Source organism: Bombina bombina, chromosome 7 (assembly GCF_027579735.1).
Source record: "Bombina bombina isolate aBomBom1 chromosome 7, aBomBom1.pri, whole genome shotgun sequence".
NCBI classification, from domain to species: Eukaryota; Metazoa; Chordata; class Amphibia; order Anura; family Bombinatoridae; genus Bombina; species Bombina bombina.
Window position 1 is genome coordinate 382,572,692 of NC_069505.1, and position 26,981 is coordinate 382,599,672.

The 26,981-nt window shown below is 42.7% G+C and overlaps 1 protein-coding gene across 1 annotated transcript in view; it reads right to left on the reverse strand.

The window, feature by feature from the left end:
* Positions 1-26,981, reverse strand: part of DOCK3 (dedicator of cytokinesis 3) — a 924,676-nt gene that overhangs the window by 80,553 nt on the left and 817,142 nt on the right. The window contains exons 45-46 of the mRNA XM_053721106.1: positions 20,023-20,139; positions 19,268-19,383 (exon numbers count right to left, since the gene is read on the reverse strand). Coding sequence (XP_053577081.1) covers positions 19,268-19,383; positions 20,023-20,139 — 233 coding nt within the window. The remainder of the gene's footprint in view (positions 1-19,267; positions 19,384-20,022; positions 20,140-26,981) is intronic.

Below are 26,981 nucleotides of genomic sequence, written 5' to 3' on the forward strand. Positions count from 1 at the left end.
GCAGTACGTATCACTACAGACACAGCTGTCTGACAGTGGGCAGTACGTTTCACTACAGACACAGCTATCTGACACTGGGCAGTACGTTTCACTACAGACACAGCTGTCTGACACTGGGCAGTACGTTTCACTACATATACAGCTGTCTGACACTGGGCAGTACGTTTCACTACAGACACAGCTGTCTGACTCTGGGCAGTACGTTTCACTACAGATACAGCTGTCTGACACTGGGCAGTACGTTTCACTACAGACACAGCTGTCTGACTCTGGGCAGTACGTTTCACTACAGACACAGCTGTCTGACACTGGGCAGTACGTTTCACTACAGACACAGCTGTCTGACTCTGGGCAGTATGTTTCACTACAGACACAGCTGTCTGACTTTGGGCAGTACGTTTTACTACAGATACAGCTGTCTGACACTGGGCAGTACGTTTCACTACAGACACAGCTGTCTGACACTGGGCAGTACGTTTCACTACAGACACAGCTGTCTGACACTGGGCAGTACGTTTCACTACAGACACAGCTGTTTGACACTAGGCAGTACGTTTCACTCCAGGCACAGCTCTCTGACACTGGGCAGTATGTTTCACTACAGATACAGCTGTCTGACATTGGGCAGTATGTTTCACTACAGACGCAGCTGTCTGACACTGGGCAGTACGTTTCACTACAGACACAGCTGTCTGACACTGGGCAGTACATTTCCCTACAGACACAGCTGTTTGAAACTGGGCAGTACGTTTCACTACAGACACAGCTGTCTGACACTGGGCAGTACGTTTCACTACAGACACAGCTGTTTGACACTGGGCAGTACGTTTCACTACAGACACAGCTGTTTGACACTGGGCAGTACGTTTCACTACAGACACAGCTGTCTGACACTGGGCAGTACGTTTCACTACAGACACAGCTGTCTGACACTGGGCAGTACGTTTCACTACAGACACAGCTTTCTGACACTGGGCAGTACGTTTCACTAAAGACACAGCTTTCTGACACTGGGCAGTACATTTCACTAAAGACACAGCTGTCTGACACTGGGCAGTACGTTTCACTACAGACACAGCTTTCTGACACTGGGCAGTACATTTCACTAAAGACACAGCTGTCTGACACTGGGCAGTACGTTTCACTACAGACACAGCTGTCTGACACTGGGCAGTACGTTTCACTCCAGACACAGCTGTCTGACACTGGGCAGTACGTTTCACTACAGACACAGCTGTCTGACACTGGGCAGTACGTTTCACTACAGACACAGCTGTCTGACACTGGGCAGTACGTTTCACTACAGACACAGCTGTCTGACACTGGGCAGTACGTTTCACTACAGACACAGCTGTCTGACACTGGGCAGTACATATCACTCCAGACACAGCTGTCTGACACTGGGCAGTACGTATCACTACAGACACAGCTGTCTGACACTGGGCAGTACGTTTCACTACAGACACAGCTGTCTGACACTGGGCAGTACGTTTCACTACAGACACAGCTGTCTGACACTGGGCAGTACGTTTCACTACAGACACAGCTGTCTGACACTGGGCAGTACGTTTCACTACAGACACAGCTGTCTGACACTGGGCAGTACGTTTCACTACAGACACAGCTGTCTGACACTGGGCAGTACGTTTCACTCCAGACACAGCTCTCTGGCACTGGGAAGTACGTTTCACTACAGGCACAGCTGTCTGACACTGGGCAGTACGTTTCACTACAGATACAGCTGTCTGACACTGGGCAGTACGTTTCACTCCAGACACAGCTGTCTGACACTGGGCAGTACGTCTCACTACAGGCCCAGCTGTCTGACACTGGGCAGTACGTTTCACTACAGACACAGCTGTCTGACTCTGGGCAGTACGTTTCACTACAGACACAGCTGTCTGACTCTGGGCAGTACGTTTTACTCCAGACACAGCTGTCTGACACTGGGCAGTACGTTTCACTACAGACACAGCTGTCTGACTCTGGGCAGTACGTTTCACTACAGACACAGCTGTCTGACTCTGGGCAGTACGTTTCACTACAGACACAGCTGTCTGACACTGGGCAGTACGTTTCACTACAGACACAGCTGTCTGACACTGGGCAGTATGTTTCACTACATGTAAGTACTAAAGATGTGTGGTGATACTATTATCAGGCTCAACTGTGCTACCCCTAATTGTGATATACTCCCAAAATCAGAAAATAGTGATGAAAAACAAACAAAAGGGGGTGGGGTGCGCTCCGATAGAGAGCTGTGAGTAGGACTATATGTATTCCGTGATTATAGGAGCCAATCTTTGATTGGAGTCTATGTAATGAGTATTATTGGGATATATAATTAGTCTTGTGTTACTGAGAAGTGGAAATCCGTGTAGGTGATAGTATTATATTCGTAATTGGATACGTTGTAAAACATACACCTAGTTTCAGTACTATGTGGCGTGCACTCAGTTAGGTGTAGAATTATATGAGCCGTTAAATATGTATGAATAAACTTCAGGTATGAACTCTAATATATAGTGATGTTGACATCAGTCTAAGGCAGTGTATAGTGCCTAAATGGCGTGCACTTTAATGTGATGTTAGTGCGATCCGTTTATTACGGATAAACGAGTTCTAATATGAACTCTAATATAGTGATGTTGACGTCAGTCTGTGACAGTGTATTGTTCCTAAGTGGCGTGTACTTTAAACAATGTGATGTGTACTTTAAACAATGTGATGTGAGTGCGATCCGTTAATTACGGATAAACTAGTTATAAGTTGTCAGATCAATATTGGTATTCATGAAATGAATCCTAATGTAAATGATTTCAAAAATATGAAACACAGCTGTTTGACACTGGGCAGTACGTTTCACTAGAGACACAGCTGTCTTACACTGGGCAGTACGTATCACTCCAGACACAGCTGTCTTACACTGGGCAGTACGTTTCACTACAGACACAGCTGTCTGACACTGGGCAGTATGTTTCACTACAGATACAGCTGTCTGACATTGGGCAGTATGTTTCACTACAGACGCAGCTGTCTGACACTGGGCAGTACGTTTCACTACAGACACAGCTGTCTGACACTGGGCAGTACATTTCCCTACAGACACAGCTGTTTGAAACTGGGCAGTACGTTTCACTACAGACACAGCTGTCTGACACTGGGCAGTACGTTTCACTACAGACACAGCTGTTTGACACTGGGCAGTACGTTTCACTACAGACACAGCTGTTTGACACTGGGCAGTACGTTTCACTACAGACACAGCTGTCTGACACTGGGCAGTACGTTTCACTACAGACACAGCTGTCTGACACTGGGCAGTACGTTTCACTACAGACACAGCTTTCTGACACTGGGCAGTACGTTTCACTAAAGACACAGCTTTCTGACACTGGGCAGTACATTTCACTAAAGACACAGCTGTCTGACACTGGGCAGTACGTTTCACTACAGACACAGCTTTCTGACACTGGGCAGTACATTTCACTAAAGACACAGCTGTCTGACACTGGGCAGTACGTTTCACTACAGACACAGCTGTCTGACACTGGGCAGTACGTTTCACTACAGACACAGCTGTCTGACACTGGGCAGTACGTTTCACTACAGACACAGCTGTCTGACACTGGGCAGTACGTTTCACTACAGACACAGCTGTCTGACACTGGGCAGTACGTTTCACTACAGACACAGCTGTCTGACACTGGGCAGTACGTTTCACTACAGACACAGCTGTCTGACACTGGGCAGTACATATCACTCCAGACACAGCTGTCTGACACTGGGCAGTACGTATCACTACAGACACAGCTGTCTGACACTGGGCAGTACGTTTCACTACAGACACAGCTGTCTGACACTGGGCAGTACGTTTCACTACAGACACAGCTGTCTGACACTGGGCAGTACGTTTCACTACAGACACAGCTGTCTGACACTGGGCAGTACGTTTCACTACAGACACAGCTGTCTGACACTGGGCAGTACGTTTCACTACAGACACAGCTGTCTGACACTGGGCAGTACGTTTCACTCCAGACACAGCTCTCTGACACTGGGCAGTACGTTTCACTCCAGACACAGCTGTCTGACACTGGGCAGTACGTTTCACTACAGATACAGCTGTCTGACACTGGGCAGTACGTTTCACTACAGACACAGCTGTCTGACACTGGGCAGTACGTTTCACTACAGACACAGCTGTCTGACACTGGGCAGTACGTTTCACTACAGACACAGCTGTCTGACTCTGGGCAGTACGTTTCACTACAGACACAGCTGTCTGACTCTGGGCAGTACGTTTTACTACAGACACAGCTGTCTGACACTGGGCAGTACGTTTCACTACAGACACAGCTGTCTGACTCTGGGCAGTACGTTTCACTACAGACACAGCTGTCTGACTCTGGGCAGTACGTTTCACTACAGACACAGCTGTCTGACACTGGGCAGTACGTTTCACTACAGACACAGCTGTCTGACACTGGGCAGTATGTTTCACTACATGTAAGTACTAAAGATGTGTGGTGATACTATTATCAGGCTCAACTGTGCTACCCCTAATTGTGATATACTCCCAAAATCAGAAAATAGTGATGAAAAACAAACAAAAGGGGGTGGGGTGCGCTCCGATAGAGAGCTGTGAGTAGGACTATATGTATTCCGTGATTATAGGAGCCAATCTTTGATTGGAGTCTATGTAATGAGTATTATTGGGATATATAATTAGTCTTGTGTTACTGAGAAGTGGAAATCCGTGTAGGTGATAGTATTATATTCGTAATTGGATACGTTGTAAAACATACACCTAGTTTCAGTACTATGTGGCGTGCACTCAGTTAGGTGTAGAATTATATGAGCCGTTAAATATGTATGAATAAACTTCAGGTATGAACTCTAATATATAGTGATGTTGACATCAGTCTAAGGCAGTGTATAGTGCCTAAATGGCGTGCACTTTAATGTGATGTTAGTGCGATCCGTTTATTACGGATAAACGAGTTCTAATATGAACTCTAATATAGTGATGTTGACGTCAGTCTGTGACAGTGTATTGTTCCTAAGTGGCGTGTACTTTAAACAATGTGATGTGTACTTTAAACAATGTGATGTGAGTGCGATCCGTTAATTACGGATAAACTAGTTATAAGTTGTCAGATCAATATTGGTATTCATGAAATGAATCCTAATGTAAATGATTTCAAAAATATGAAACACAGCTGTTTGACACTGGGCAGTACGTTTCACTAGAGACACAGCTGTCTTACACTGGGCAGTACGTATCACTCCAGACACAGCTGTCTTACACTGGGCAGTACGTTTCACTACAGACACAGCTGTCTGACACTGGGCAGTACATTTCACTACAGACAGAGCTGTCTGACTCTGGGCAGTACGTATCACTACAGACACAGCTGTCTGACACTGGGCAGTACATTTCTCTAGAGATACAGCTGTCTGATACTGGGCAGTACGTTTCACTACAGACACAGCTGTCTGACACTGGGCAGTACATTTCACTACAGACAGAGCTGTCTGACTCTGGGCAGTACGTATCACTACAGACACAGCTGTCTGACACTGGGCAGTACATTTCTCTACAGATACAGCTGTCTGATACTGGGCAGTACGTTTCACTACAGACACAGCTGTCTGACACTGGGCAGTACATTTCACTACAGACACAGCTGTCTGACACTGGGCAGTACGTTTCACTACAGACACAGCTGTCTGACACTGGGCAGTACGTTTCACTACAGACACAGCTGTCTGACACTTGGCAGTACGTTTCACTACAGACACAGCTGTCTGACACTTGGCAGTACGTTTCACTACAGACACAGCTGTCTGACACTGGGCAGTACGTTTCACTACATATACAGCTGTCTGACACTGGGCAGTACGTTTCACTACAGACACAGCTGTCTGACTCTGGGCAGTACGTTTCACTCCAGACACAGCTGTCTGACACTGGGCAGTACGTTTCACTACAGATACAGCTGTCTGACACTGGGCAGTACGTTTCACTACAGACACAGCTGTCTGACACTGGGCAGTACGTTTCACTACAGACACAGCTGTCTGACACTGGGCAGTACGTTTCACTACAGACACAGCTGTCTGACTCTGGGCAGTACGTTTCACTACAGACACAGCTGTCTGACTCTGGGCAGTACGTTTTACTACAGACACAGCTGTCTGACACTGGGCAGTACGTTTCACTACAGACACAGCTGTCTGACTCTGGGCAGTACGTTTCACTACAGACACAGCTGTCTGACTCTGGGCAGTACGTTTCACTACAGACACAGCTGTCTGACACTGGGCAGTACGTTTCACTACAGACACAGCTGTCTGACACTGGGCAGTATGTTTCACTACATGTAAGTACTAAAGATGTGTGGTGATACTATTATCAGGCTCAACTGTGCTACCCCTAATTGTGATATACTCCCAAAATCAGAAAATAGTGATGAAAAACAAACAAAAGGGGGTGGGGTGCGCTCCGATAGAGAGCTGTGAGTAGGACTATATGTATTCCGTGATTATAGGAGCCAATCTTTGATTGGAGTCTATGTAATGAGTATTATTGGGATATATAATTAGTCTTGTGTTACTGAGAAGTGGAAATCCGTGTAGGTGATAGTATTATATTCGTAATTGGATACGTTGTAAAACATACACCTAGTTTCAGTACTATGTGGCGTGCACTCAGTTAGGTGTAGAATTATATGAGCCGTTAAATATGTATGAATAAACTTCAGGTATGAACTCTAATATATAGTGATGTTGACATCAGTCTAAGGCAGTGTATAGTGCCTAAATGGCGTGCACTTTAATGTGATGTTAGTGCGATCCGTTTATTACGGATAAACGAGTTCTAATATGAACTCTAATATAGTGATGTTGACGTCAGTCTGTGACAGTGTATTGTTCCTAAGTGGCGTGTACTTTAAACAATGTGATGTGTACTTTAAACAATGTGATGTGAGTGCGATCCGTTAATTACGGATAAACTAGTTATAAGTTGTCAGATCAATATTGGTATTCATGAAATAAATCCTAATGTAAATGATTTCAAAAATATGAAACACAGCTGTTTGACACTGGGCAGTACGTTTCACTAGAGACACAGCTGTCTTACACTGGGCAGTACATTTCACTACAGACACAGCTGTCTGACACTGGGCAGTACGTTTCACTACAGACACAGCTGTCTGACACTGGGCAGTACATTTCACTACAGACAGAGCTGTCTGACTCTGGGCAGTACGTATCACTACAGACACAGCTGTCTGACACTGGGCAGTACATTTCTCTACAGATACAGCTGTCTGATACTGGGCAGTACGTTTCACTACAGACACAGCTGTCTGACACTGGGCAGTACATTTCACTACAGACACAGCTGTCTGACACTGGGCAGTACGTTTCACTACAGACACAGCTGTCTGACACTGGGCAGTACGTTTCACTACAGACACAGCTGTCTGACACTGGGCAGTACGTTTCACTACAGACACAGCTGTCTGACACTGGGCAGTACGTTTCACTACAGACACAGCTGTCTGACACTGGGCAGTACGTTTCACTACAGACACAGCTGTCTGACACTGGGCAGTACGTTTCACTACAGACACAGCTGTCTGACACTGGGCAGTACGTTTCACTACAGACACAGCTGTCTGACACTGGGCAGTACGTATCACTACAGACACAGCTGTCTGACACTGGGCAGTACGTTTCACTACAGACACAGCTGTCTGACACTGGGCAGTACGTTTCACTACAGACACAGCTGTCTGACACTGGGCAGTACGTTTCAATACAGACACAGCTGTCTGACACTGGGCAGTACGTTTCACTACAGACACAGCTGTCTGACACTGGGCAGTACGTTTCACTACAGACACAGCTGTCTGACACTGGGCAGTACGTTTCACTCCAGACACAGCTGTCTGACACTGGGCAGTACGTTTCACTCCAGACACAGCTGTCTGACACTGGGCAGTACGTTTCACTCCAGACACAGCTGTCTGACACTGGGCAGTACGTTTCACTCCAGACACAGCTGTCTGACACTGGGCAGTACGTTTCACTACAGACACAGCTGTCTGACACTGGGCAGTACGTTTCACTACAGACACAGCTGTCTGACACTGGGCAGTACGTTTCACTACAGACACAGCTGTCTGACACTGGGCAGTACGTTTCACTACAGACACAGCTGTCTGACACTGGGCAGTACGTTTCACTACAGACACAGCTGTCTGACACTGGGCAGTACGTTTCACTCCAGACACAGCTGTCTGACACTGGGCAGTACGTTTCACTCCAGACACAGCTGTCTGACACTGGGCAGTACGTTTCACTCCAGACACAGCTGTCTGACACTGGGCAGTACGTTTCACTCCAGACACAGCTGTCTGACACTGGGCAGTAAGTTTCACTACAGACACAGCTGTCTGACACTGGGAAGTACGTTTCACTACAGACACAGCTGTCTGACACTGGGCAGTACGTATCACTACAGACACAACTGTCTGACACTGGGCAGTACATTTCACTACAGACACAGCTGTCTGACACTGGGCAGTACGTTTCACTACAGACACAGCTGTCTGACTCTGGGCAGTACGTTTCACTACAGACACAGCTGTCTGACACTGGGCAGTACGTATCACTACAGACACAACTGTCTGACACTGGGCAGTACATTTCACTACAGACACAGCTGTCTGACTCTGGGCAGTACGTTTCACTACAGACACAGCTGTCTGACACTGGGCAGTACGTTTCACTACAGATACAGCTGTCTGACACTGGGCAGTACATTTCACTACAGATACAGCTGTCTGACACTGGGCAGTACGTTTCACTACAGATACAGCTGTCTGACACTGGGCAGTACGTTTCACTACATATACAGCTGTCTGACACTGGGCAGTACGTTTCACTACAGACACAGCTGTCTGACTCTGGGCAGTACGTTTCACTCCAGACACAGCTGTCTGACACTGGGCAGTACGTTTCACTACAGATACAGCTGTCTGACACTGGGCAGTACGTTTCACTACAGACACAGCTGTCTGACACTGGGCAGTACGTTTCACTACAGACACAGCTGTCTGACTCTGGGCAGTACGTTTTACTACAGACACAGCTGTCTGACACTGGGCAGTACGTTTCACTACAGACACAGCTGTCTGACTCTGGGCAGTACGTTTCACTACAGACACAGCTGTCTGACTCTGGGCAGTACGTTTCACTACAGACACAGCTGTCTGACACTGGGCAGTACGTTTCACTACAGACACAGCTGTCTGACACTGGGCAGTATGTTTCACTACATGTAAGTACTAAAGATGTGTGGTGATACTATTATCAGGCTCAACTGTGCTACCCCTAATTGTGATATACTCCCAAAATCAGAAAATAGTGATGAAAAACAAACAAAAGGGGGTGGGGTGCGCTCCGATAGAGAGCTGTGAGTAGGACTATATGTATTCCGTGATTATAGGAGCCAATCTTTGATTGGAGTCTATGTAATGAGTATTATTGGGATATATAATTAGTCTTGTGTTACTGAGAAGTGGAAATCCGTGTAGGTGATAGTATTATATTCGTAATTGGATACGTTGTAAAACATACACCTAGTTTCAGTACTATGTGGCGTGCACTCAGTTAGGTGTAGAATTATATGAGCCGTTAAATATGTATGAATAAACTTCAGGTATGAACTCTAATATATAGTGATGTTGACATCAGTCTAAGGCAGTGTATAGTGCCTAAATGGCGTGCACTTTAATGTGATGTTAGTGCGATCCGTTTATTACGGATAAACGAGTTCTAATATGAACTCTAATATAGTGATGTTGACGTCAGTCTGTGACAGTGTATTGTTCCTAAGTGGCGTGTACTTTAAACAATGTGATGTGTACTTTAAACAATGTGATGTGAGTGCGATCCGTTAATTACGGATAAACTAGTTATAAGTTGTCAGATCAATATTGGTATTCATGAAATGAATCCTAATGTAAATGATTTCAAAAATATGAAACACAGCTGTTTGACACTGGGCAGTACGTTTCACTAGAGACACAGCTGTCTTACACTGGGCAGTACGTATCACTCCAGACACAGCTGTCTTACACTGGGCAGTACGTTTCACTACAGACACAGCTGTCTGACACTGGGCAGTACATTTCACTACAGACAGAGCTGTCTGACTCTGGGCAGTACGTATCACTACAGACACAGCTGTCTGACACTGGGCAGTACATTTCTCTACAGATACAGCTGTCTGATACTGGGCAGTACGTTTCACTACAGACACAGCTGTCTGACACTGGGCAGTACGTTTCACTACAGACACAGCTGTCTGACACTGGGCAGTACGTTTCACTACAGACACAGCTGTCTGACACTGGGCAGTACGTTTCACTACAGACACAGCTGTCTGACACTGGGCAGTACGTTTCACTACAGACACAGCTGTCTGACACTGGGCAGTACGTTTCACTACAGACACAGCTGTCTGACACTGGGCAGTACGTTTCACTACAGACACAGCTGTCTGACACTGGGCAGTACGTTTCACTACAGACACAGCTGTCTGACACTGGGCAGTACGTTTCACTACAGACACAGCTGTCTGACACTGGGCAGTACGTTTCACTACAGACACAGCTGTCTGACACTGGGCAGTACGTTTCACTACAGACACAGCTGTCTGACACTGGGCAGTACGTTTCACTACAGACACAGCTGTCTGACACTGGGCAGTACGTTTCAATACAGACACAGCTGTCTGACACTGGGCAGTACGTTTCACTACAGACACAGCTGTCTGACACTGGGCAGTACGTTTCACTACAGACACAGCTGTCTGACACTGGGCAGTACGTTTCACTCCAGACACAGCTGTCTGACACTGGGCAGTACGTTTCACTACAGATACAGCTGTCTGACACTGGGCAGTACGTTTCACTCCAGACACAGCTGTCTGACACTGGGCAGTACGTTTCACTCCAGACACAGCTGTCTGACACTGGGCAGTACGTTTCACTACAGACACAGCTGTCTGACACTGGGCAGTACGTTTCACTACAGACACAGCTGTCTGACACTGGGCAGTACGTTTCACTACAGACACAGCTGTCTGACACTGGGCAGTACGTTTCACTACAGACACAGCTGTCTGACACTGGGCAGTACGTTTCACTACAGACACAGCTGTCTGACACTGGGCAGTACGTTTCACTCCAGACACAGCTGTCTGACACTGGGCAGTACGTTTCACTACAGACACAGCTGTCTGACACTGGGCAGTACGTTTCACTCCAGACACAGCTGTCTGACACTGGGCAGTACGTTTCACTCCAGACACAGCTGTCTGACACTGGGCAGTACGTTTCACTCCAGACACAGCTGTCTGACACTGGGCAGTACGTTTCACTCCAGACACAGCTGTCTGACACTGGGCAGTACGTTTCACTCCAGACACAGCTGTCTGACACTGGGCAGTACGTTTCACTCCAGACACAGCTGTCTGACACTGGGCAGTAAGTTTCACTACAGACACAGCTGTCTGACACTGGGAAGTACGTTTCACTACAGACACAGCTGTCTGACACTGGGCAGTACGTATCACTACAGACACAACTGTCTGACACTGGGCAGTACATTTCACTACAGACACAGCTGTCTGACACTGGGCAGTACGTTTCACTACAGACACAGCTGTCTGACTCTGGGCAGTACGTTTCACTACAGACACAGCTGTCTGACACTGGGCAGTACGTATCACTACAGACACAACTGTCTGACACTGGGCAGTACATTTCACTACAGACACAGCTGTCTGACTCTGGGCAGTACGTTTCACTACAGACACAGCTGTCTGACACTGGGCAGTACGTTTCACTACAGATACAGCTGTCTGACACTGGGCAGTACATTTCACTACAGATACAGCTGTCTGACACTGGGCAGTACGTTTCACTACAGATACAGCTGTCTGACACTGGGCAGTACGTTTCACTACAGACACAACTGTCTGACACTGGGCAGTACGTTTCACTACAGACACAGCTGTCTGACACTGGGCAGTACGTTTCACTACAGACACAGCTGTTTGACACTGGGCAGTACGTTTCACTACAGACACAGCTGTCTGACACTGGGCAGTACGTTTCACTACAGACACAGCTGTCTGACACTGGGCAGTACGTTTCACTACAGACACAGCTGTCTGATACTGGGCAGTACGTTTCACTACAGACACAGCTGTCTGACACTGGGCAGTACGTTTCACTACAGACACAGCTGTCTGATACTGGGCAGTACGTTTCACTACAGATACAGCTGTCTGACACTGGGCAGTACGTTTCACTACAGACACAGCTGTTTGACACTGGGCAGTACGTTTCACTACAGACACAGCTTTCTGACACTGGGCAGTACGTTTCACTACAGACACAGCTGTCTGACACTGGGCAGTACGTTTCACTACAGACACAGCTGTCTGACACTGGGCAGTACGTTTCACTACAAACACAGCTGTCTGACACTGGGCAGTACGTTTCACTACAGACACAGCTGTCTGACACTGGGCAGTACGTTTCACTACAGACACAGCTGTCTGACACTGGGCAGTACGTTTCACTACAGACACAGCTGTCTGACACTGGGCAGTACGTTTCACTACAGACACAGCTGTCTGACACTGGGCAGTACGTTTCACTACAGACACAGCTGTCTGACACTGGGCAGTACGTTTCACTACAGACACAGCTGTCTGACACTGGGCAGTACGTTTCACTACAGACACAGCTGTCTGACACTGGGCAGTACGTTTCACTACAGAATGCATTGATAGTCTTCTGATTTCATTGGGTCCGGCACAGATTCTAGGCAACCCCCAAAACATCACTAAGCCTCCTCCATGTTTCACAGTAGGGATGGTGTTCGTTTCTTTGAAAGCTTATTTTATTCCTTCTATAAACATGAAGTTGTTGTAATTTGCCAAAGAGCTTTACTTTTGTTTCATCTGTCAAAAGGATATTCTCCCAGGAATGTGGCTTTGTCATCATGCATTTTGGCAATCTCCAGTTGAACTCTTAAAATGCAAGGGTACCAATAATTTCAGCCACATCTGTAAGGAAACACACACACAAAAACCAGGACAGGCACAAAGAGTGATGTAAATAACAGTCACTGACACACTTTAAGAGACAAACCCAGAGGCAAATAGAGACACACTGGACTAAACCCAGATGAAAAGTTTCTTATTCATTACAGCACACCAGGCTGGCAGCTGACAGACCTCACAGAGGCAGTCATTGTGGAATGCAATAGGAAAAGGCGCTGAAACCCATGTTCCCTTAAAGGGACATGAAACCCACAATTTTTCTTTCATGATTCAGATAGAGAATACAATTTTAAACAACGTTCTAATTTACTTCTATTATCTAATTTGTTTCATTCTCTTTGTATCATTTGTTGAAGAAGCAGCAATACACTACTGGTTTGAAACTGAACACATGGGTGAGCCAATCACAATCAATATATATATATGCAGCCACCAATCAACAGCTAGAACCTAGGTTCTCTGCTGCTCCTGAGTTTGCCTAGATAAACCTTTCAGCAAATGATAGCAAGGAAGCAAATTAAATATTAGAAGTAAATTGGAAAGTTGTTTAAAATTGTATTCTCTATCTGAATCATGAAAGAATCATTTTGGGTTTCATGTCCCTTTAAGACTGCTTCCTGTAGAATGTAACAGGACTAAACTTGCAAAACATTTAGAGTGACATACAACAACAAAAAGAAAATGCTCTAATATGTTAGACCGTTTTATTATTGCAGTATGTGTTTAACCCCTGCAGAGTTGATAGACACATAGTTAAAGTTAACTTCAGAGCAGCAATGTACTATGAGGACCTAGCTGAACACATCTCGTCAGCCAATGACCAGACCAGAGGAATATCAGTGTAGCCACCAATCACCAGCTAGCTCTCAGTAGTGCATTGTAGCTCTTAAACTGACCTAGGTATGCTTTTTAACAAAGGATTCCAAGTGAACAAAGACATTTTAATGAAATAATTAAATTGAAAAGTAATTTAAAGGTGTCTTCTTTAAATGTATCATGAAAGTTTAATTTTGACTTTTTATGTCCCTTTAATGGTATCTATCTGAAATGATACCAGTGTCACAATGTGCTCTGGAGATTTCCTGCTGTGATTAACCAATTAGAAGAGTGGGTGGGCTCAATTTTGGCAGTCAGTCTGTCTATCAAAATCCTGATAGGTTAACTTAATCTATTAAAGCTTAAAAGATAGACAAATGGGGCTGCTAGCACTCATCCTACCTAAATAAAGTGTTAAGAATACAATTTTATTATATTAACATTTAAAAGAAATTGTCAGAGCCACCTCTGTACAAACACCAAACACACACAAACCCTTCTCCCCTAAAATTTGTGTACCACTCCCCTGTTTCCTGGCCGATAACAGGAAGCGTCGGCTTCAGGTGACAGGAGTGGTAACACGATACAAACAACAGCTGTAGTACAACAAACGCGTTTCAGCCGCAATTCGGCCTTTTCAAATGTTAACTGTTGGAATGTCACATAAAAATGAACAAGCAGAAGCCATAAAATTACTGGCTTAAATACCCAGCCTTATCCACACCAGCCTATCAGACATAGTATGCCTACCCCACCTCCGGTTTCATCAAATCATTTTACTGTATTAAGACGTAAATTACTCCTTTTGAATCGCTGATACACGCTGTGGGCGTCAACAATCCCTACTGAGTTCCTCCGTCTGTTACTTACTGATACGCTTACATGATACACACCCTTTCTTTCGTCACTCTATCAAGGGCGTGTTTACTACGGGTTGCGTTTTCGATTGGCTGGATATCAGCATCATCTACTCTAGGCTGAAAACGGGAATCGGGCATATGCCGTAATAATTAGTAACCTTGCTTACACTTTAAAAAATGGTATGGCCCTCAATCTCTATTGTTGGAATTTATTCAGTCCCTCAATGTGAACCCATTTGGACTATACCTCACTTCTGCGATAAGTAAAGAAAAAGTTGAATTCCTTGATCTTCAGATTTGTAAGATCGGTAATGAATTAGCAACAGACACCTACAGAAAACCCACTGCTACTAACCACATTTTATTAGCTAGCAGTTATCACCACTCTGCTACTATAAGGGGTCTACCAGTAGGGGAATATTTCCGTCTGAGACGAAATTGCAGTAGTGAGGAGTCTTTTAAAAGTGCAGCAATAGATTTTAGAAACAGACTCCTCAAAAGAGGATATTCCAGAAAATCCCTAGCCAAAGCGTACAACAAAGCACTGAATAAGGACAGGAAATATTTACTCACTCCCAAAATAAAAACCGCTGATAATACGGTATGGTATGTAACCACATATTCGAGAGCCAGTGATTGTATAAATCACAGTGTAAATAAACATTGGCATGTCCTGAAAGCGGACGAAGAATTGAGCCCCTTAATCCATGAAAGACCTTCATTTACCTACAGACGTGCCAACAATATTGGTGACTCTTTGACCAGAAGTCACTTTGACAGAAATGTCAATAAAGCACCTATTCATCAGGGTTCTTTAGCGTGTGGTGGCTGTAGAGTCTGTCAACATATGACAAAGAAACAAGTCATTACAGATAGGTTTGGGAAGAAATGGCCAATAAGAGACTTTATCAATTGCAAAAGTACCAATGTAATTTACTGTATCGCCTGTAGTTGTAATTTGTATTACATAAGGATGACGACGCGAATTTTGGGTACTCGTATGACCGAACACTTTAGCAGTATTAAAAATGCTGAGAAAGATGTAGAAAATGGGGAAAGAATTACTACTGTGGCTAAACATTTTCTACAGACACATAATGGTAGCTCTAAAAGTTTTAGGTGTTGGGGGATAGAAAGGTTAAGACCTGGTATTAGAGGGGGTGAGACCGAACAGAGATTGTTAAAAATGGAGACGAAATGGATTTTTAATTTGAACTCTGTTATGCCTAATGGGGTGAACGAGAATAATAACTATTGGGTGTACCTGTAATTATCCATATAACCATAATGGGTATTTCACTCATAAATTGTACAAGGGGGCATAAATGACAGACCAGGTTTCTAATTCCCATTCTGATAATTCAGACCAGCACAACACGTAATGAAAATTAATAGATTTTCAGTGTATTACAATTGTAATGATATTTTATATACAGAGAATGAAGAAAGGTGATTTTAACACACAGGATGTGTTATCATAATGTATAGATTAAACATACATGATATGCTTACATAGTGGATGTTGGTAGGGTTTTGTTATGTGGCAGACTAAAGTAGATAAATGGCTATGAATACGCATAAGCCAACCTTCTGCAGATCTGACTTGATACCCTCTTATTTATAATATGTAGCATAATAGAAGCTACGCAAGTGTATTCAGATGATTATGACCTACATCATGATATGAAACCCTTTTAATCTCTGGTATAAGTATGAGGTTGTATTATCCTTACAGAATTCTAGATAAATCTTAATGTATGAATTTTTCGGTAATAAGAAAAAGTCACAGTGTTGTACCCGGGTCTTAGAATTTGTAATGAATGGCAGGAGTTTGATGTTAATGTACATTAGAATTAATAACGTTGGTTGGTCAGTCCCCTGTTACAATTAGTGAAATGTATCCATTATAGGGTCTCCTTAAGGGGTTGTTTTGATTCGATCTGACCCCTATTAAGGTTGATGATTACAACAATTTTTCCTGCCAGAAGCTGATGAATAATCATTATGCCCGATTCCAGTTTTCAGCCTAGAGTAGATGATGCCGATATCCAGCCAATCGAAAACACAACCCGTAGTAAACACGCCCTTGATAGAGTGACAAAAGAAAGGGTGTGTATCGTGTAAGCGTATCAGTAAGTAACAGACGGAGGAACTCAGTAGGGATTGTTGATGACCACAGCGTGTATCAGCGAATCAAAAGGAGTAATTTATGTCTTAATACAGTAAAATGATTTGATGAAACCGGAGGTGGGGTAGGCATACTATGTCTGATAGGCTGGTGTGGATAAAGCTAGGTATTTAAGCCAGTAATTTTATGGCTTCTGCTTGTTCATGTTTATGTGACATTCCAACAGTTAACAATTGAAAAGGCCGAACTGCGGCTGAAACGCGTTTGTTGTACTACAGTTGTTGTTTGTATCGTGTTACCACTCCTGTCACCTGAAGCTGACGCTTCCTGTTATTGGCCAGGAAACAGGTGAGTGGTACACAAATTTTAGGGGAGAAGGGTTTGTGTGTGTTTGGTGTTTGTACAGAAGTGGCTCTGACAATTTCTTTTAAATGTTAATATAAGAAAATTGTATTTTTAACACTTTATTTAGGTAGGATGAGTGCTAGCAGCCCCATTTGTCTATCTTTTTGGCTTTAATAGATTCTATTTAATTGGGGAAGCACCAGGACTTCTGAGTCCTTTACCTATCCTTCTACACTTTACGTAGTGCCAGTAATTTAGTCTTTCCTTGAGGTTAACTTAATAACAATAATAAAGACGAGGAGGACCAGTTGCTGCATTGTTGGGTATGAGAAAATAATATTCTTTCACTGGACCTCAGTTAAGTGTATTGTGGATTTATTTAAACTTTTTTGTTGGTTTACATTTGAATAAAAACAAAAAATTTGAGGTAAGATTTAGGTGTTAAGGACGGTGTTAGAGGATCTTGTAGACTTGTGCACAGCGAAAAAATTGTTTTGGTTCGTTTCGGACCGATTCGGATCTTTTCGAATTTCAGATCCGGATCGATTTGAATTCGGATACATTTGAATGCATTTGTTTCGGATTCATTTGGATTTGAATATATTTGGATGTATTCGGATGTATTGGTTTCGGATTCGATTAGTAAATTCAGAAGTTCAATACTACTTTGAATTCGAATGTGACATTCGAATTCAAATGTCACATTTGAATTTGAATATTACATTTATAAAACACAGTATTAGACTAGAAATACATTTGAATTTGAATGTTACATTCGAATATTATATTTATAAAACACAGTATTAGACTAGAAATACTATTTTGAATTTGAATGTTACATTGGAATTCGCATTTAGCATTCAAATTCGATTACATTTATTAAACACAGTTGTAGACTAGAAATACTATTTCGAATTCGAATGTGATATTCAAATTTGAATATTACATTTCGAATGTAACGAATAAATCCAAACTAATTCGGATTTATTCAATACAAATGCATTTGAATTAGTTTAGTTTCATCGCTAGGGTAATTCGGAAATTCGAATCGATCCGAATCTCCGAATCTGCTGAATTCGGCCAAATTTTCGATTCGGAACGAAACAAAACTCACATGTCTAGGATCTTGTAGTGTGGTTAGAATGCTGCTAGAATGAAGACGCTAGTAACAATCTGCTGAAGCTAAATTTTTTCATAGCGGCTCATTTGTTTGCAACTAAGGTGGAATCTAGTTCTTGGTCTGTTTCCTTTTCACTTATATAAGAGTTCAAAAGCATAAAAGGGACACAAAACCCACATTTTTTTCTTTAATGATCCAGATAGAGCATGCAATTGTAAGCAACTTTCTAATTTACTCCTGTTATCAAATTTTCTTTGTTCTCTTGTTATCTTTATTTAAAAAGCAGGAATGTAAAGCTTAGGAGCCAGCCCATTTTAGGTTCAGCACCATGGAAAGTGCTTGCTTATTGGTGGTTACATTTAGCTACCAATAAGCAAGCATAACCCAGGTTCTGAACCAAAAATGGGCCAGCTCCTAAGCTGTACATTCCTGCTTTTTTTTAAATAATAGGAGGAAATTAGAAAGTTGCTTAAAAGTGCATGCTCTGTCTGAATCATTAAAGAAAAAAGGTTGGGTTTAGTGTCCATTTAAGGTACATTTTATGTCCTGGAAAAAATCAACCAGCGATTTGGTTTAATATGATGCCTAATGCAGCCAAAAACTCTCCGGCCTTTTATGGGTTAAACAGAAAACTAAAAACTAAAAATGGAAATAGACCATGTGACTGCATCAGTCCCATAGTTGTTATGACAGTCATGGACCCATAAACTCTTCTACTGATATATGACAGTGACATAAATAGAGGTAAAAACACAAACAAGGGAACAATGGCTGCAAAATGGTGATCATACATATAAAAATATATGACCCATGCAAATAGATGTTTGCAGCGAGCATGGTACCTGTGTCGGTGGAAGAGCCTCATGCTGTCATTGCTGAGATTTCCGTGTGATAACAAAATGTTACTACGGGGCAGTGCAGTGCAGGTTGTACTTAACTTCTCTAGAGCTGGAAACTCCTAGAGGAACAAGACGAAGAAAGACCACAACCAAAAATGAGGAAAATAGTTCTGAAATGTCATGCACACACAAATGCAAATACATATTGACACACCTTCTGCAAGAAGCTTATATACACGCACACACACACTCCAAATATATCAATATTTATAACAAGAACTCCTAAAATATGCACCCACTGCATAGAAATATCATCAATATATCAGCATGCAATTATAGGGCTACACAACCCACAGAAACTCAGCCAACACCAAATAAAGGTTCTAGAGGGCTTTAGACTAAATACTATATTGAGGCCCCTAATACCAGTAAAATGCTGTAATTACATATGATATAGATATGTAATAGTTTTTTGAGGATGGCTGGAAGCTATGTATAGTATATGTTAGGCCTCTGGTGGTTAAGGAACATAACAAAGCAAAAAAAAAAAAAAATACCTCTTGGGTTCTTACCTATGGGAGAAATGATAAGGGCATATACTAATAAACTGAACCATGATGGGGTCCCTGCATTTTGTTAGGGCCCTAGGCAGTTGCATGATTTTCCTCAAGAGTAATCAAGCTCTGGATTCAGCCCTAAAAGGCAAACTACAAACAGTCGCCAAACATAAATCCTAGTAAAGACACATATGTTCTTACCTGATATAGACTTGAGCGCATAACCTGGAATTGATCAACAAGCTTTTTGTGCAGGGGCCGCATCTCGGGGTGTACACATCTTTCATGTACAGCTAGACCAACACCGAGCACATGCACCTGAAATATTATGTAATATGCATTATACATGTGCAACCTCATGACCAACGCATTTCATGTACAGTCATCACCAACCATATCTAGAACCGATATAAAAAAGCAGGTAAAACTAGTAATCTCTTTTCTGTGACTGTGTCAGTTGTTATGTTTATACACTATCAGCACCTCTCACCTCCTGTTAGTGTGTGATCCCTGTGACTGTGTCTGTTGTTATATACATACGCTATCAGCACCTCTCACCTCATGTTAGTGTGTGATGCTTGTGACTGTGCCTGTTGTTTTTTTACATATGCTATCAGCACCTCTCACCTCCTGTTAGCGTGTGATCCTTGTGACTGTGTATGTTGTTATATACATACGCTATCAGCACCTCTCACCTCCTGTTAGTGTGTGATCCTTGTGACTGTGTCTGTTATATACATACACTATCAGCACCTCTCACCTCCTGTTAGTATGTGATCCTTGTGACTGTGTCTGTTGTTATATACTTACGCTATCAGCACCTCTCACCTCCTGTTAGTGTGTGATCCTTGTGACTGTGTCTGTTGTTATATACTTACGCTATCAGCACCTCTCATCTCCTGTTAGTGTGTGATCCTTGTGACTGTATATGTTGTTATATACATACGCTATCAGCACCTCTCACCTCCTGTTAGTGTGTGATCCTTGTGACTGTGTCTGTTGTTATATACTTACGCTATCAGCACCTCTCACCTCCTGTTAGTTTGTGATCCTTGTGACTGTGTCTGTTATATACATACACTATCAGCACCTCTCACCTCCTGTTAGTATGTGATCCTTGTGACTGTGTCTGTTGTTATATACTTACGCTATCATCACCTCTCACCTCCTGTTAGTGTGTGATCCTTGTGACTGTGTCTGTTGTTATATACTTACGCTATCAGCACCTCTCACCTCCTGTTAGTATGTGATCCTTGTGACTGTGTCTGTTGTTATATACTTACGCTATCAGCACCTCTCACTTCCTGTTAGTGTGTGTTCCTTGTGACTGTATATGTTGTTATATACATACGCTATCAGCACCTCTCATCTCCTGTTAGTGTGTGATCCTTGTGACTGTATATGTTGTTATATACATACACTATCAGCACCTCTCACCTCCTGTTAGTGTGTGATCCTTGTGACTGTGTCTGTTGTTATATACTTACGCTATCAGCACCTCTCACCTGCTGTTAGTGTGTGATCCTTGTGACTGTGTCTGTTGTTATATACTTACGCTATCAGCACCTCTCACCTCCTGTTAGTGTGTGATTCTTGTGACTGTATATGTTGTTATATAAATACGCTATCAGCACCTCTCATCTCCTGTTAGTGTGTGATCCTTGTGACTGTGTCTGTTGTTATATACTTACGCTATCAGCACCTCTCACCTCCTGTTAGTGTGTGATCCTTGTGACTGTGTCTGTTGTTATATACTTACGCTATCAGCACCTCTCACCTCCTGTTAGTGTGTGATTCTTGTGACTGTATATGTTGTTATATAAATACGCTATCAGCACCTCTCATCTCCTGTTAGTGTGTGATCCTTGTGACTGTATATGTTGTTATATACATACGCTATCAGCACCTCTCACCTCCTGTTAGTGTGTGATCCTTGTGACTGTGTCTGTTGTTATATACTTACGCTATCAGCACCTCTCACCTCCTGTTAGTTTGTGATCCTTGTGACTGTGTCTGTTATATACATACACTATCAGCACCTCTCACCTCCTGTTAGTATGTGATCCTTGTGACTGTGTCTGTTGTTATATACTTACGCTATCAGCACCTCTCACCTCCTGTTAGTGTGTGATCCTTATGACTGTGTCTGTTGTTATATACTTACGCTATCAGCACCTCTCACCTCCTGTTAGTATGTGATCCTTGTGACTGTGTCTGTTGTTATATACTTACGCTATCAGCACCTCTCACCTCCTGTTAGTGTGTGATCCTTGCGACTGTATATGTTGTTATATACATACGCTATCAGCACCTCTCATCTCCTGTTAGTGTGTGATCCTTGTGACTGTATATGTTGTTATATACATACGCTATCAGCACCTCTCACCTCCTGTTAGTGTGTGATCCTTGTGACTGTGTCTGTTGTTATATACTTACGCTATCAGCACCTCTCACCTGCTGTTAGTGTGTGATCCTTGTGACTGTGTCTGTTATATACATACGCTATCATCACCTCTCACCACATGTTAGTGTGTGATCCTTGTGACTGTGTCTGTTGTTTTATACATACGCTATCAGCACCTCTCACCTCCTGTTAGTGTGTGATTCTTGTGACTGTGCATGTTGTTATATACTTTCGCTATCAGCACCTCTCACCTCCTGTTAGTATGTGATCCTTGTGACTGTGTCTGTTATAAACATACACTATCAGCACCTCTCACCTTCTGTTAGTGTGTGATCCTTGTGACTGTGTATGTTGTTATATACTTACGCTATCAGCACCTCTCACCTCCTGTTAGTATGTGATCCTTGTGACTGTGTCTGTTATAAACATACACTATCAGCACCTCTCACCTCCTGTTAGTGTGTGATCCTTGTGACTGTATCTGTTGTTTTATACATACGCTATCAGCACCTCTCATCTCCTGTTAGTGTGTGATTCTTGTGACTGTGCATGTTGTTATATACTTACGCTATCAGCACCTCTCACCTCCTGTTAGTATGTGATCCTTGTGACTGTGTCTGTTATATACATACACTATCAGCACCTCTCACCTCCTGTTAGTGTGTGATCCTTGTGACTGTGTCTGTTGTTATATACATACGCTATCAGCACCTCTCACCTCATGTTAGTGTGTGATCATTGTGACTGTGTCTGTTGTTGTATACATACGCTATCAGCACCTCTCACCTCATGTTAGTGTGTGATCCCTGTGACTGTGTCTGTTATATACATACACTATCAGCACCTCTCACCTCCTGTTAGTGTGTGATCCTTGTGACTGTGTATGTTGTTGTATACATACGCTATCAGCACCTCTTACCTCATGTTAGTATGTGATCATTGTGACTGTGTCTGTTGTTGTATACATACGCTATCAGCACCTCTCACCTCATGTTAGTGTGTGATCCCTGTGACTGTGTCTGTTGTTTTATACATACGCTACCAACAGCACCTCTCATCTCCTGTTAGTATGTGATCCTTGTGACTGTGTCTGTTATAAACATACACTATCAGCACCTCTCACCTCCTGTTAGTGTGTGATCCTTGTGACTGTGTATGTTGTTATATACTTACGCTATCAGCACCTCTCACCTCCTGTTAGTATGTGATCCTTGTGACTGTGTCTGTTATAAACATACACTATCAGCACCTCTCACCTCCTGTTAGTGTGTGATCCTTGTGACTGTATCTGTTGTTTTATACATACGCTATCAGCACCTCTCATCTCCTGTTAGTGTGTGATTCTTGTGACTGTGTATGTTGTTATATACTTACGCTATCAGCACCTCTCACCTCATGTTAGTGTGTGATCATTGTGACTGTGTATGTTGTTATATACATACGCTATCAGCACCTCTCACCTCATGTTATTATGTGATCATTGTGACTGTGTCTGTTGTTGTATACATACGCTATCAGCACCTCTCACCTCATGTTAGTGTGTGATCCCTGTGACTGTGTCTGTTGTTTTATACATACGCTACCAACAGCACCTCTCATCTCCTGTTAGTGTGTGATCCTTGTGACTGTGTCTATTGTTACATACATACGCTATCAGCACCTCTCACCTCCTGTTAGTGTGTTATCCTTGTGACTATGTATGTTGTTATATACATACGCTATCAGCACCTCTCACCTCATGTTAGTATGTGATCATTGTGACTGTGTCTGTTATATACATACGCTATCAGCACCTCTCACCTCCTGTTAGTGTGTGATCCTTGTGTCTGTGTCTGTTGTTATATACTTACGCTATCAGCACCTCTCACCTCCTGTTAGTGTGTGATCCTTGTGACTGTGTCTGTTATATACATACGCTATCAGCACCTCTCACCTCCTGTTAGTGTGTGATCCTTGTGACTGTGTCTGTTGTTATATACATACGCTATCAGCACCTCTCACCTCATGTTAGTATGTGATCCTTGTGACTGTGTATGTTGTTATATACATACACTATCAGCACCTCTCACCTCCTGTTAGTGTGTGATCCTTGTGACTGTGTCTGTTGTTATATACATACGCTATCAGCACCTCTCACCTCATGTTAGTATGTGATCCTTGTGACTGTGTATGTTGTTATATACATACGCTATCAGCACCTCTCACCTCCTGTTAGTGTGTGATCCTTGTGACTGTGTCTGTTGTTATATACATACGCTATCAGCACCTCTCACCTCATGTTAGTATGTGATCATTGTGACTGTGTCTGTTATATACTTACGCTATCAGCACCTCTCACCTCCTGTTAGTGTGTGATCCTTGTGACTGTGTTTGTTGTTATATACAATCACTATCAGCACCTCTCAGCTCCTGTTAGTGTGTGATCCTTGTGACTGTGTATGTTTTAATATACTTACACTATCAGCACCTCTCACCTCCTGTTAGTATGTGATCCTTGTGACTGTGTCTGTTATATACATACACTATCAGCACCTCTCACCTCCTGTTAGTATGTGATCCTTGTGACTGTGTCTGTTGTTATATACATACGCTATCAGCACCTCTCACCTCATGTTAGTGTGTGATCCTTGTGACTTGGTCTGTTGTTATATACATACGCTATCAGCACCTCTCACCTCCTGTTAGTGTGTGATCCTTGTGACTGTGTCTGTTGTTATATACTTACGCTATCAGCACCTCTCACCTCCTGTTAGTGTGTGATCCTTGTGACTGTATATGTTGTTATATATAAGTATATAAAGAGCAGCGCCAGGTATTTTTTCTCAAAGCTCCCTCACAGGTAATCTTCCCTATAATTACCGTAAATTAATACACAATAACAAAAATCAATAATAGTTTGGGAGCGCTAGAAGCTAAATGAGAAAATCTGGAAACTGAAAGACAATTTAGCAAAAATATATTTATTAAAACAATATAAAACATATATATAACTTCCAGAATAGATTGTGGGACGTCTCCCTTTGTGATTTAAGAACAAGTAAAATTTACTGCATAAAAAGAGCGCTTAAGTATACTTCTTTAAAAGATTCCACCTAGGTTTTTCATTTTCACCTTAAATAATTTATCTTTGATTTCCACCTTAATTCTGATTCTGAGTGGCCACAAGAGATTTCTCTGTTATTATGTCAGTTTCAACTTTTATACTGTTACTTTGTATCAGGAGGAAACAATTTACATATCATAGTCCAATATATTGTTGTTTTATACAGTTTAAGTTGTTAACTTTTTGTAGCAATGTCTTTTGGTATATAATATATATACAAAGTTGGCTGTACTAAGTATAAATTGATATTTTTTGGTAGGGCTTACCGGCTCTTCTGACACGTCTGTGTCTGATGTTATCTCGGTCTCTCTTATTACCGGTTTTCTCTTTGTGTCTCTCCTTCTTGTATGATGTAGGTATCTCCGATGTCGAGAATGAAAACCTAGACCACGCTCCTGCGTGTATGGGTTTTTTTCTATCGGTTTGAAGCGACTTTGGCCCCTATGGTCAGGATCTCGTTTTCCCCAGGCAGCTTCTTGATACAGGTGTTTGTCATGCACGTCTCAGCGTGTAGATGTAATCTTGGACTTGAAATACAAACGGACGTTTGTTTTTTTTAACTTTCTTTTCCCTCTACTCCTTTCGATAGTCCGTCTTGACAAAGCCTGCTGGCGAAACGCGTAGACGTTACCTACTGCTACCTGCTTTCTAATTATTGGACAAACAACTTTACCTATCCCCTATCGAAAGGAGTAGAGGGAAAAGAAAGTTACATCTACACGCAGGAGCGTGGTCTAGGTTTTCATTCTCGACATCGGAGATACCTACATCATACAAGAAGGAGAGACACAAAGAGAAAACCGGTAAGAGAGACAGAGATAACATCAGACACAGACGTGTCAGAAAAGCCGGTATGCCCTAACAAAAAATATCAATTTATACTTAGTACAGCCAACTTTGTATATATATTATATACCAAAAGACATTGCTACAAAAAGTTAACAACTTAAACTGTTTAAAACAACAATATATTGGACTATGATATGTAAATTGTTTCCTCCTGATACAAAGTAACAGTATAAAAGTTGAAACTGACATAATAACAGAGAAATCTCTTGTGGCCACTCAGAATCAGAATTAAGGTGGAAATCAAAGATAAATGATTTAATGTGAAAATGAAAAACCTAGGTGGAATCTTTTAAAGAAGTATATTGTTTTAATAAATATATTTTTGCTAAATTGTCTATCAGTTTCCAGACTTTCTCATTTAGCTTCTAGCGCTCCCAAACTATTATTGATTTTTGTTATTGTGTATATGTTGTTATATACATACGCTATCAGCACCTCTCATCTCCTGTTAGTGTGTGATCCTTGTGACTGTATATGTTGTTATATACATACGCTATCAGCACCTCTCACCTCCTGTTAGTGTGTGATCCTTGTGACTGTGTCTGTTGTTATATACTTACGCTATCAGCACCTCTCACCTCCTGTTAGTGTGTGATCCTTGTTACTGTGTCTGTTATATACATACACTATCAGCACCTCTCACCTCCTGTTAGTATGTGATCCTTGTGACTGTGTCTGTTGTTATATACTTACGCTATCAGCACCTCTCACCTCCTGTTAGTGTGTGATCCTTGTGACTGTGTCTGTTGTTATATACTTACGCTATCAGCACCTCTCACCTCCTGTTAGTATGTGATCCTTGTG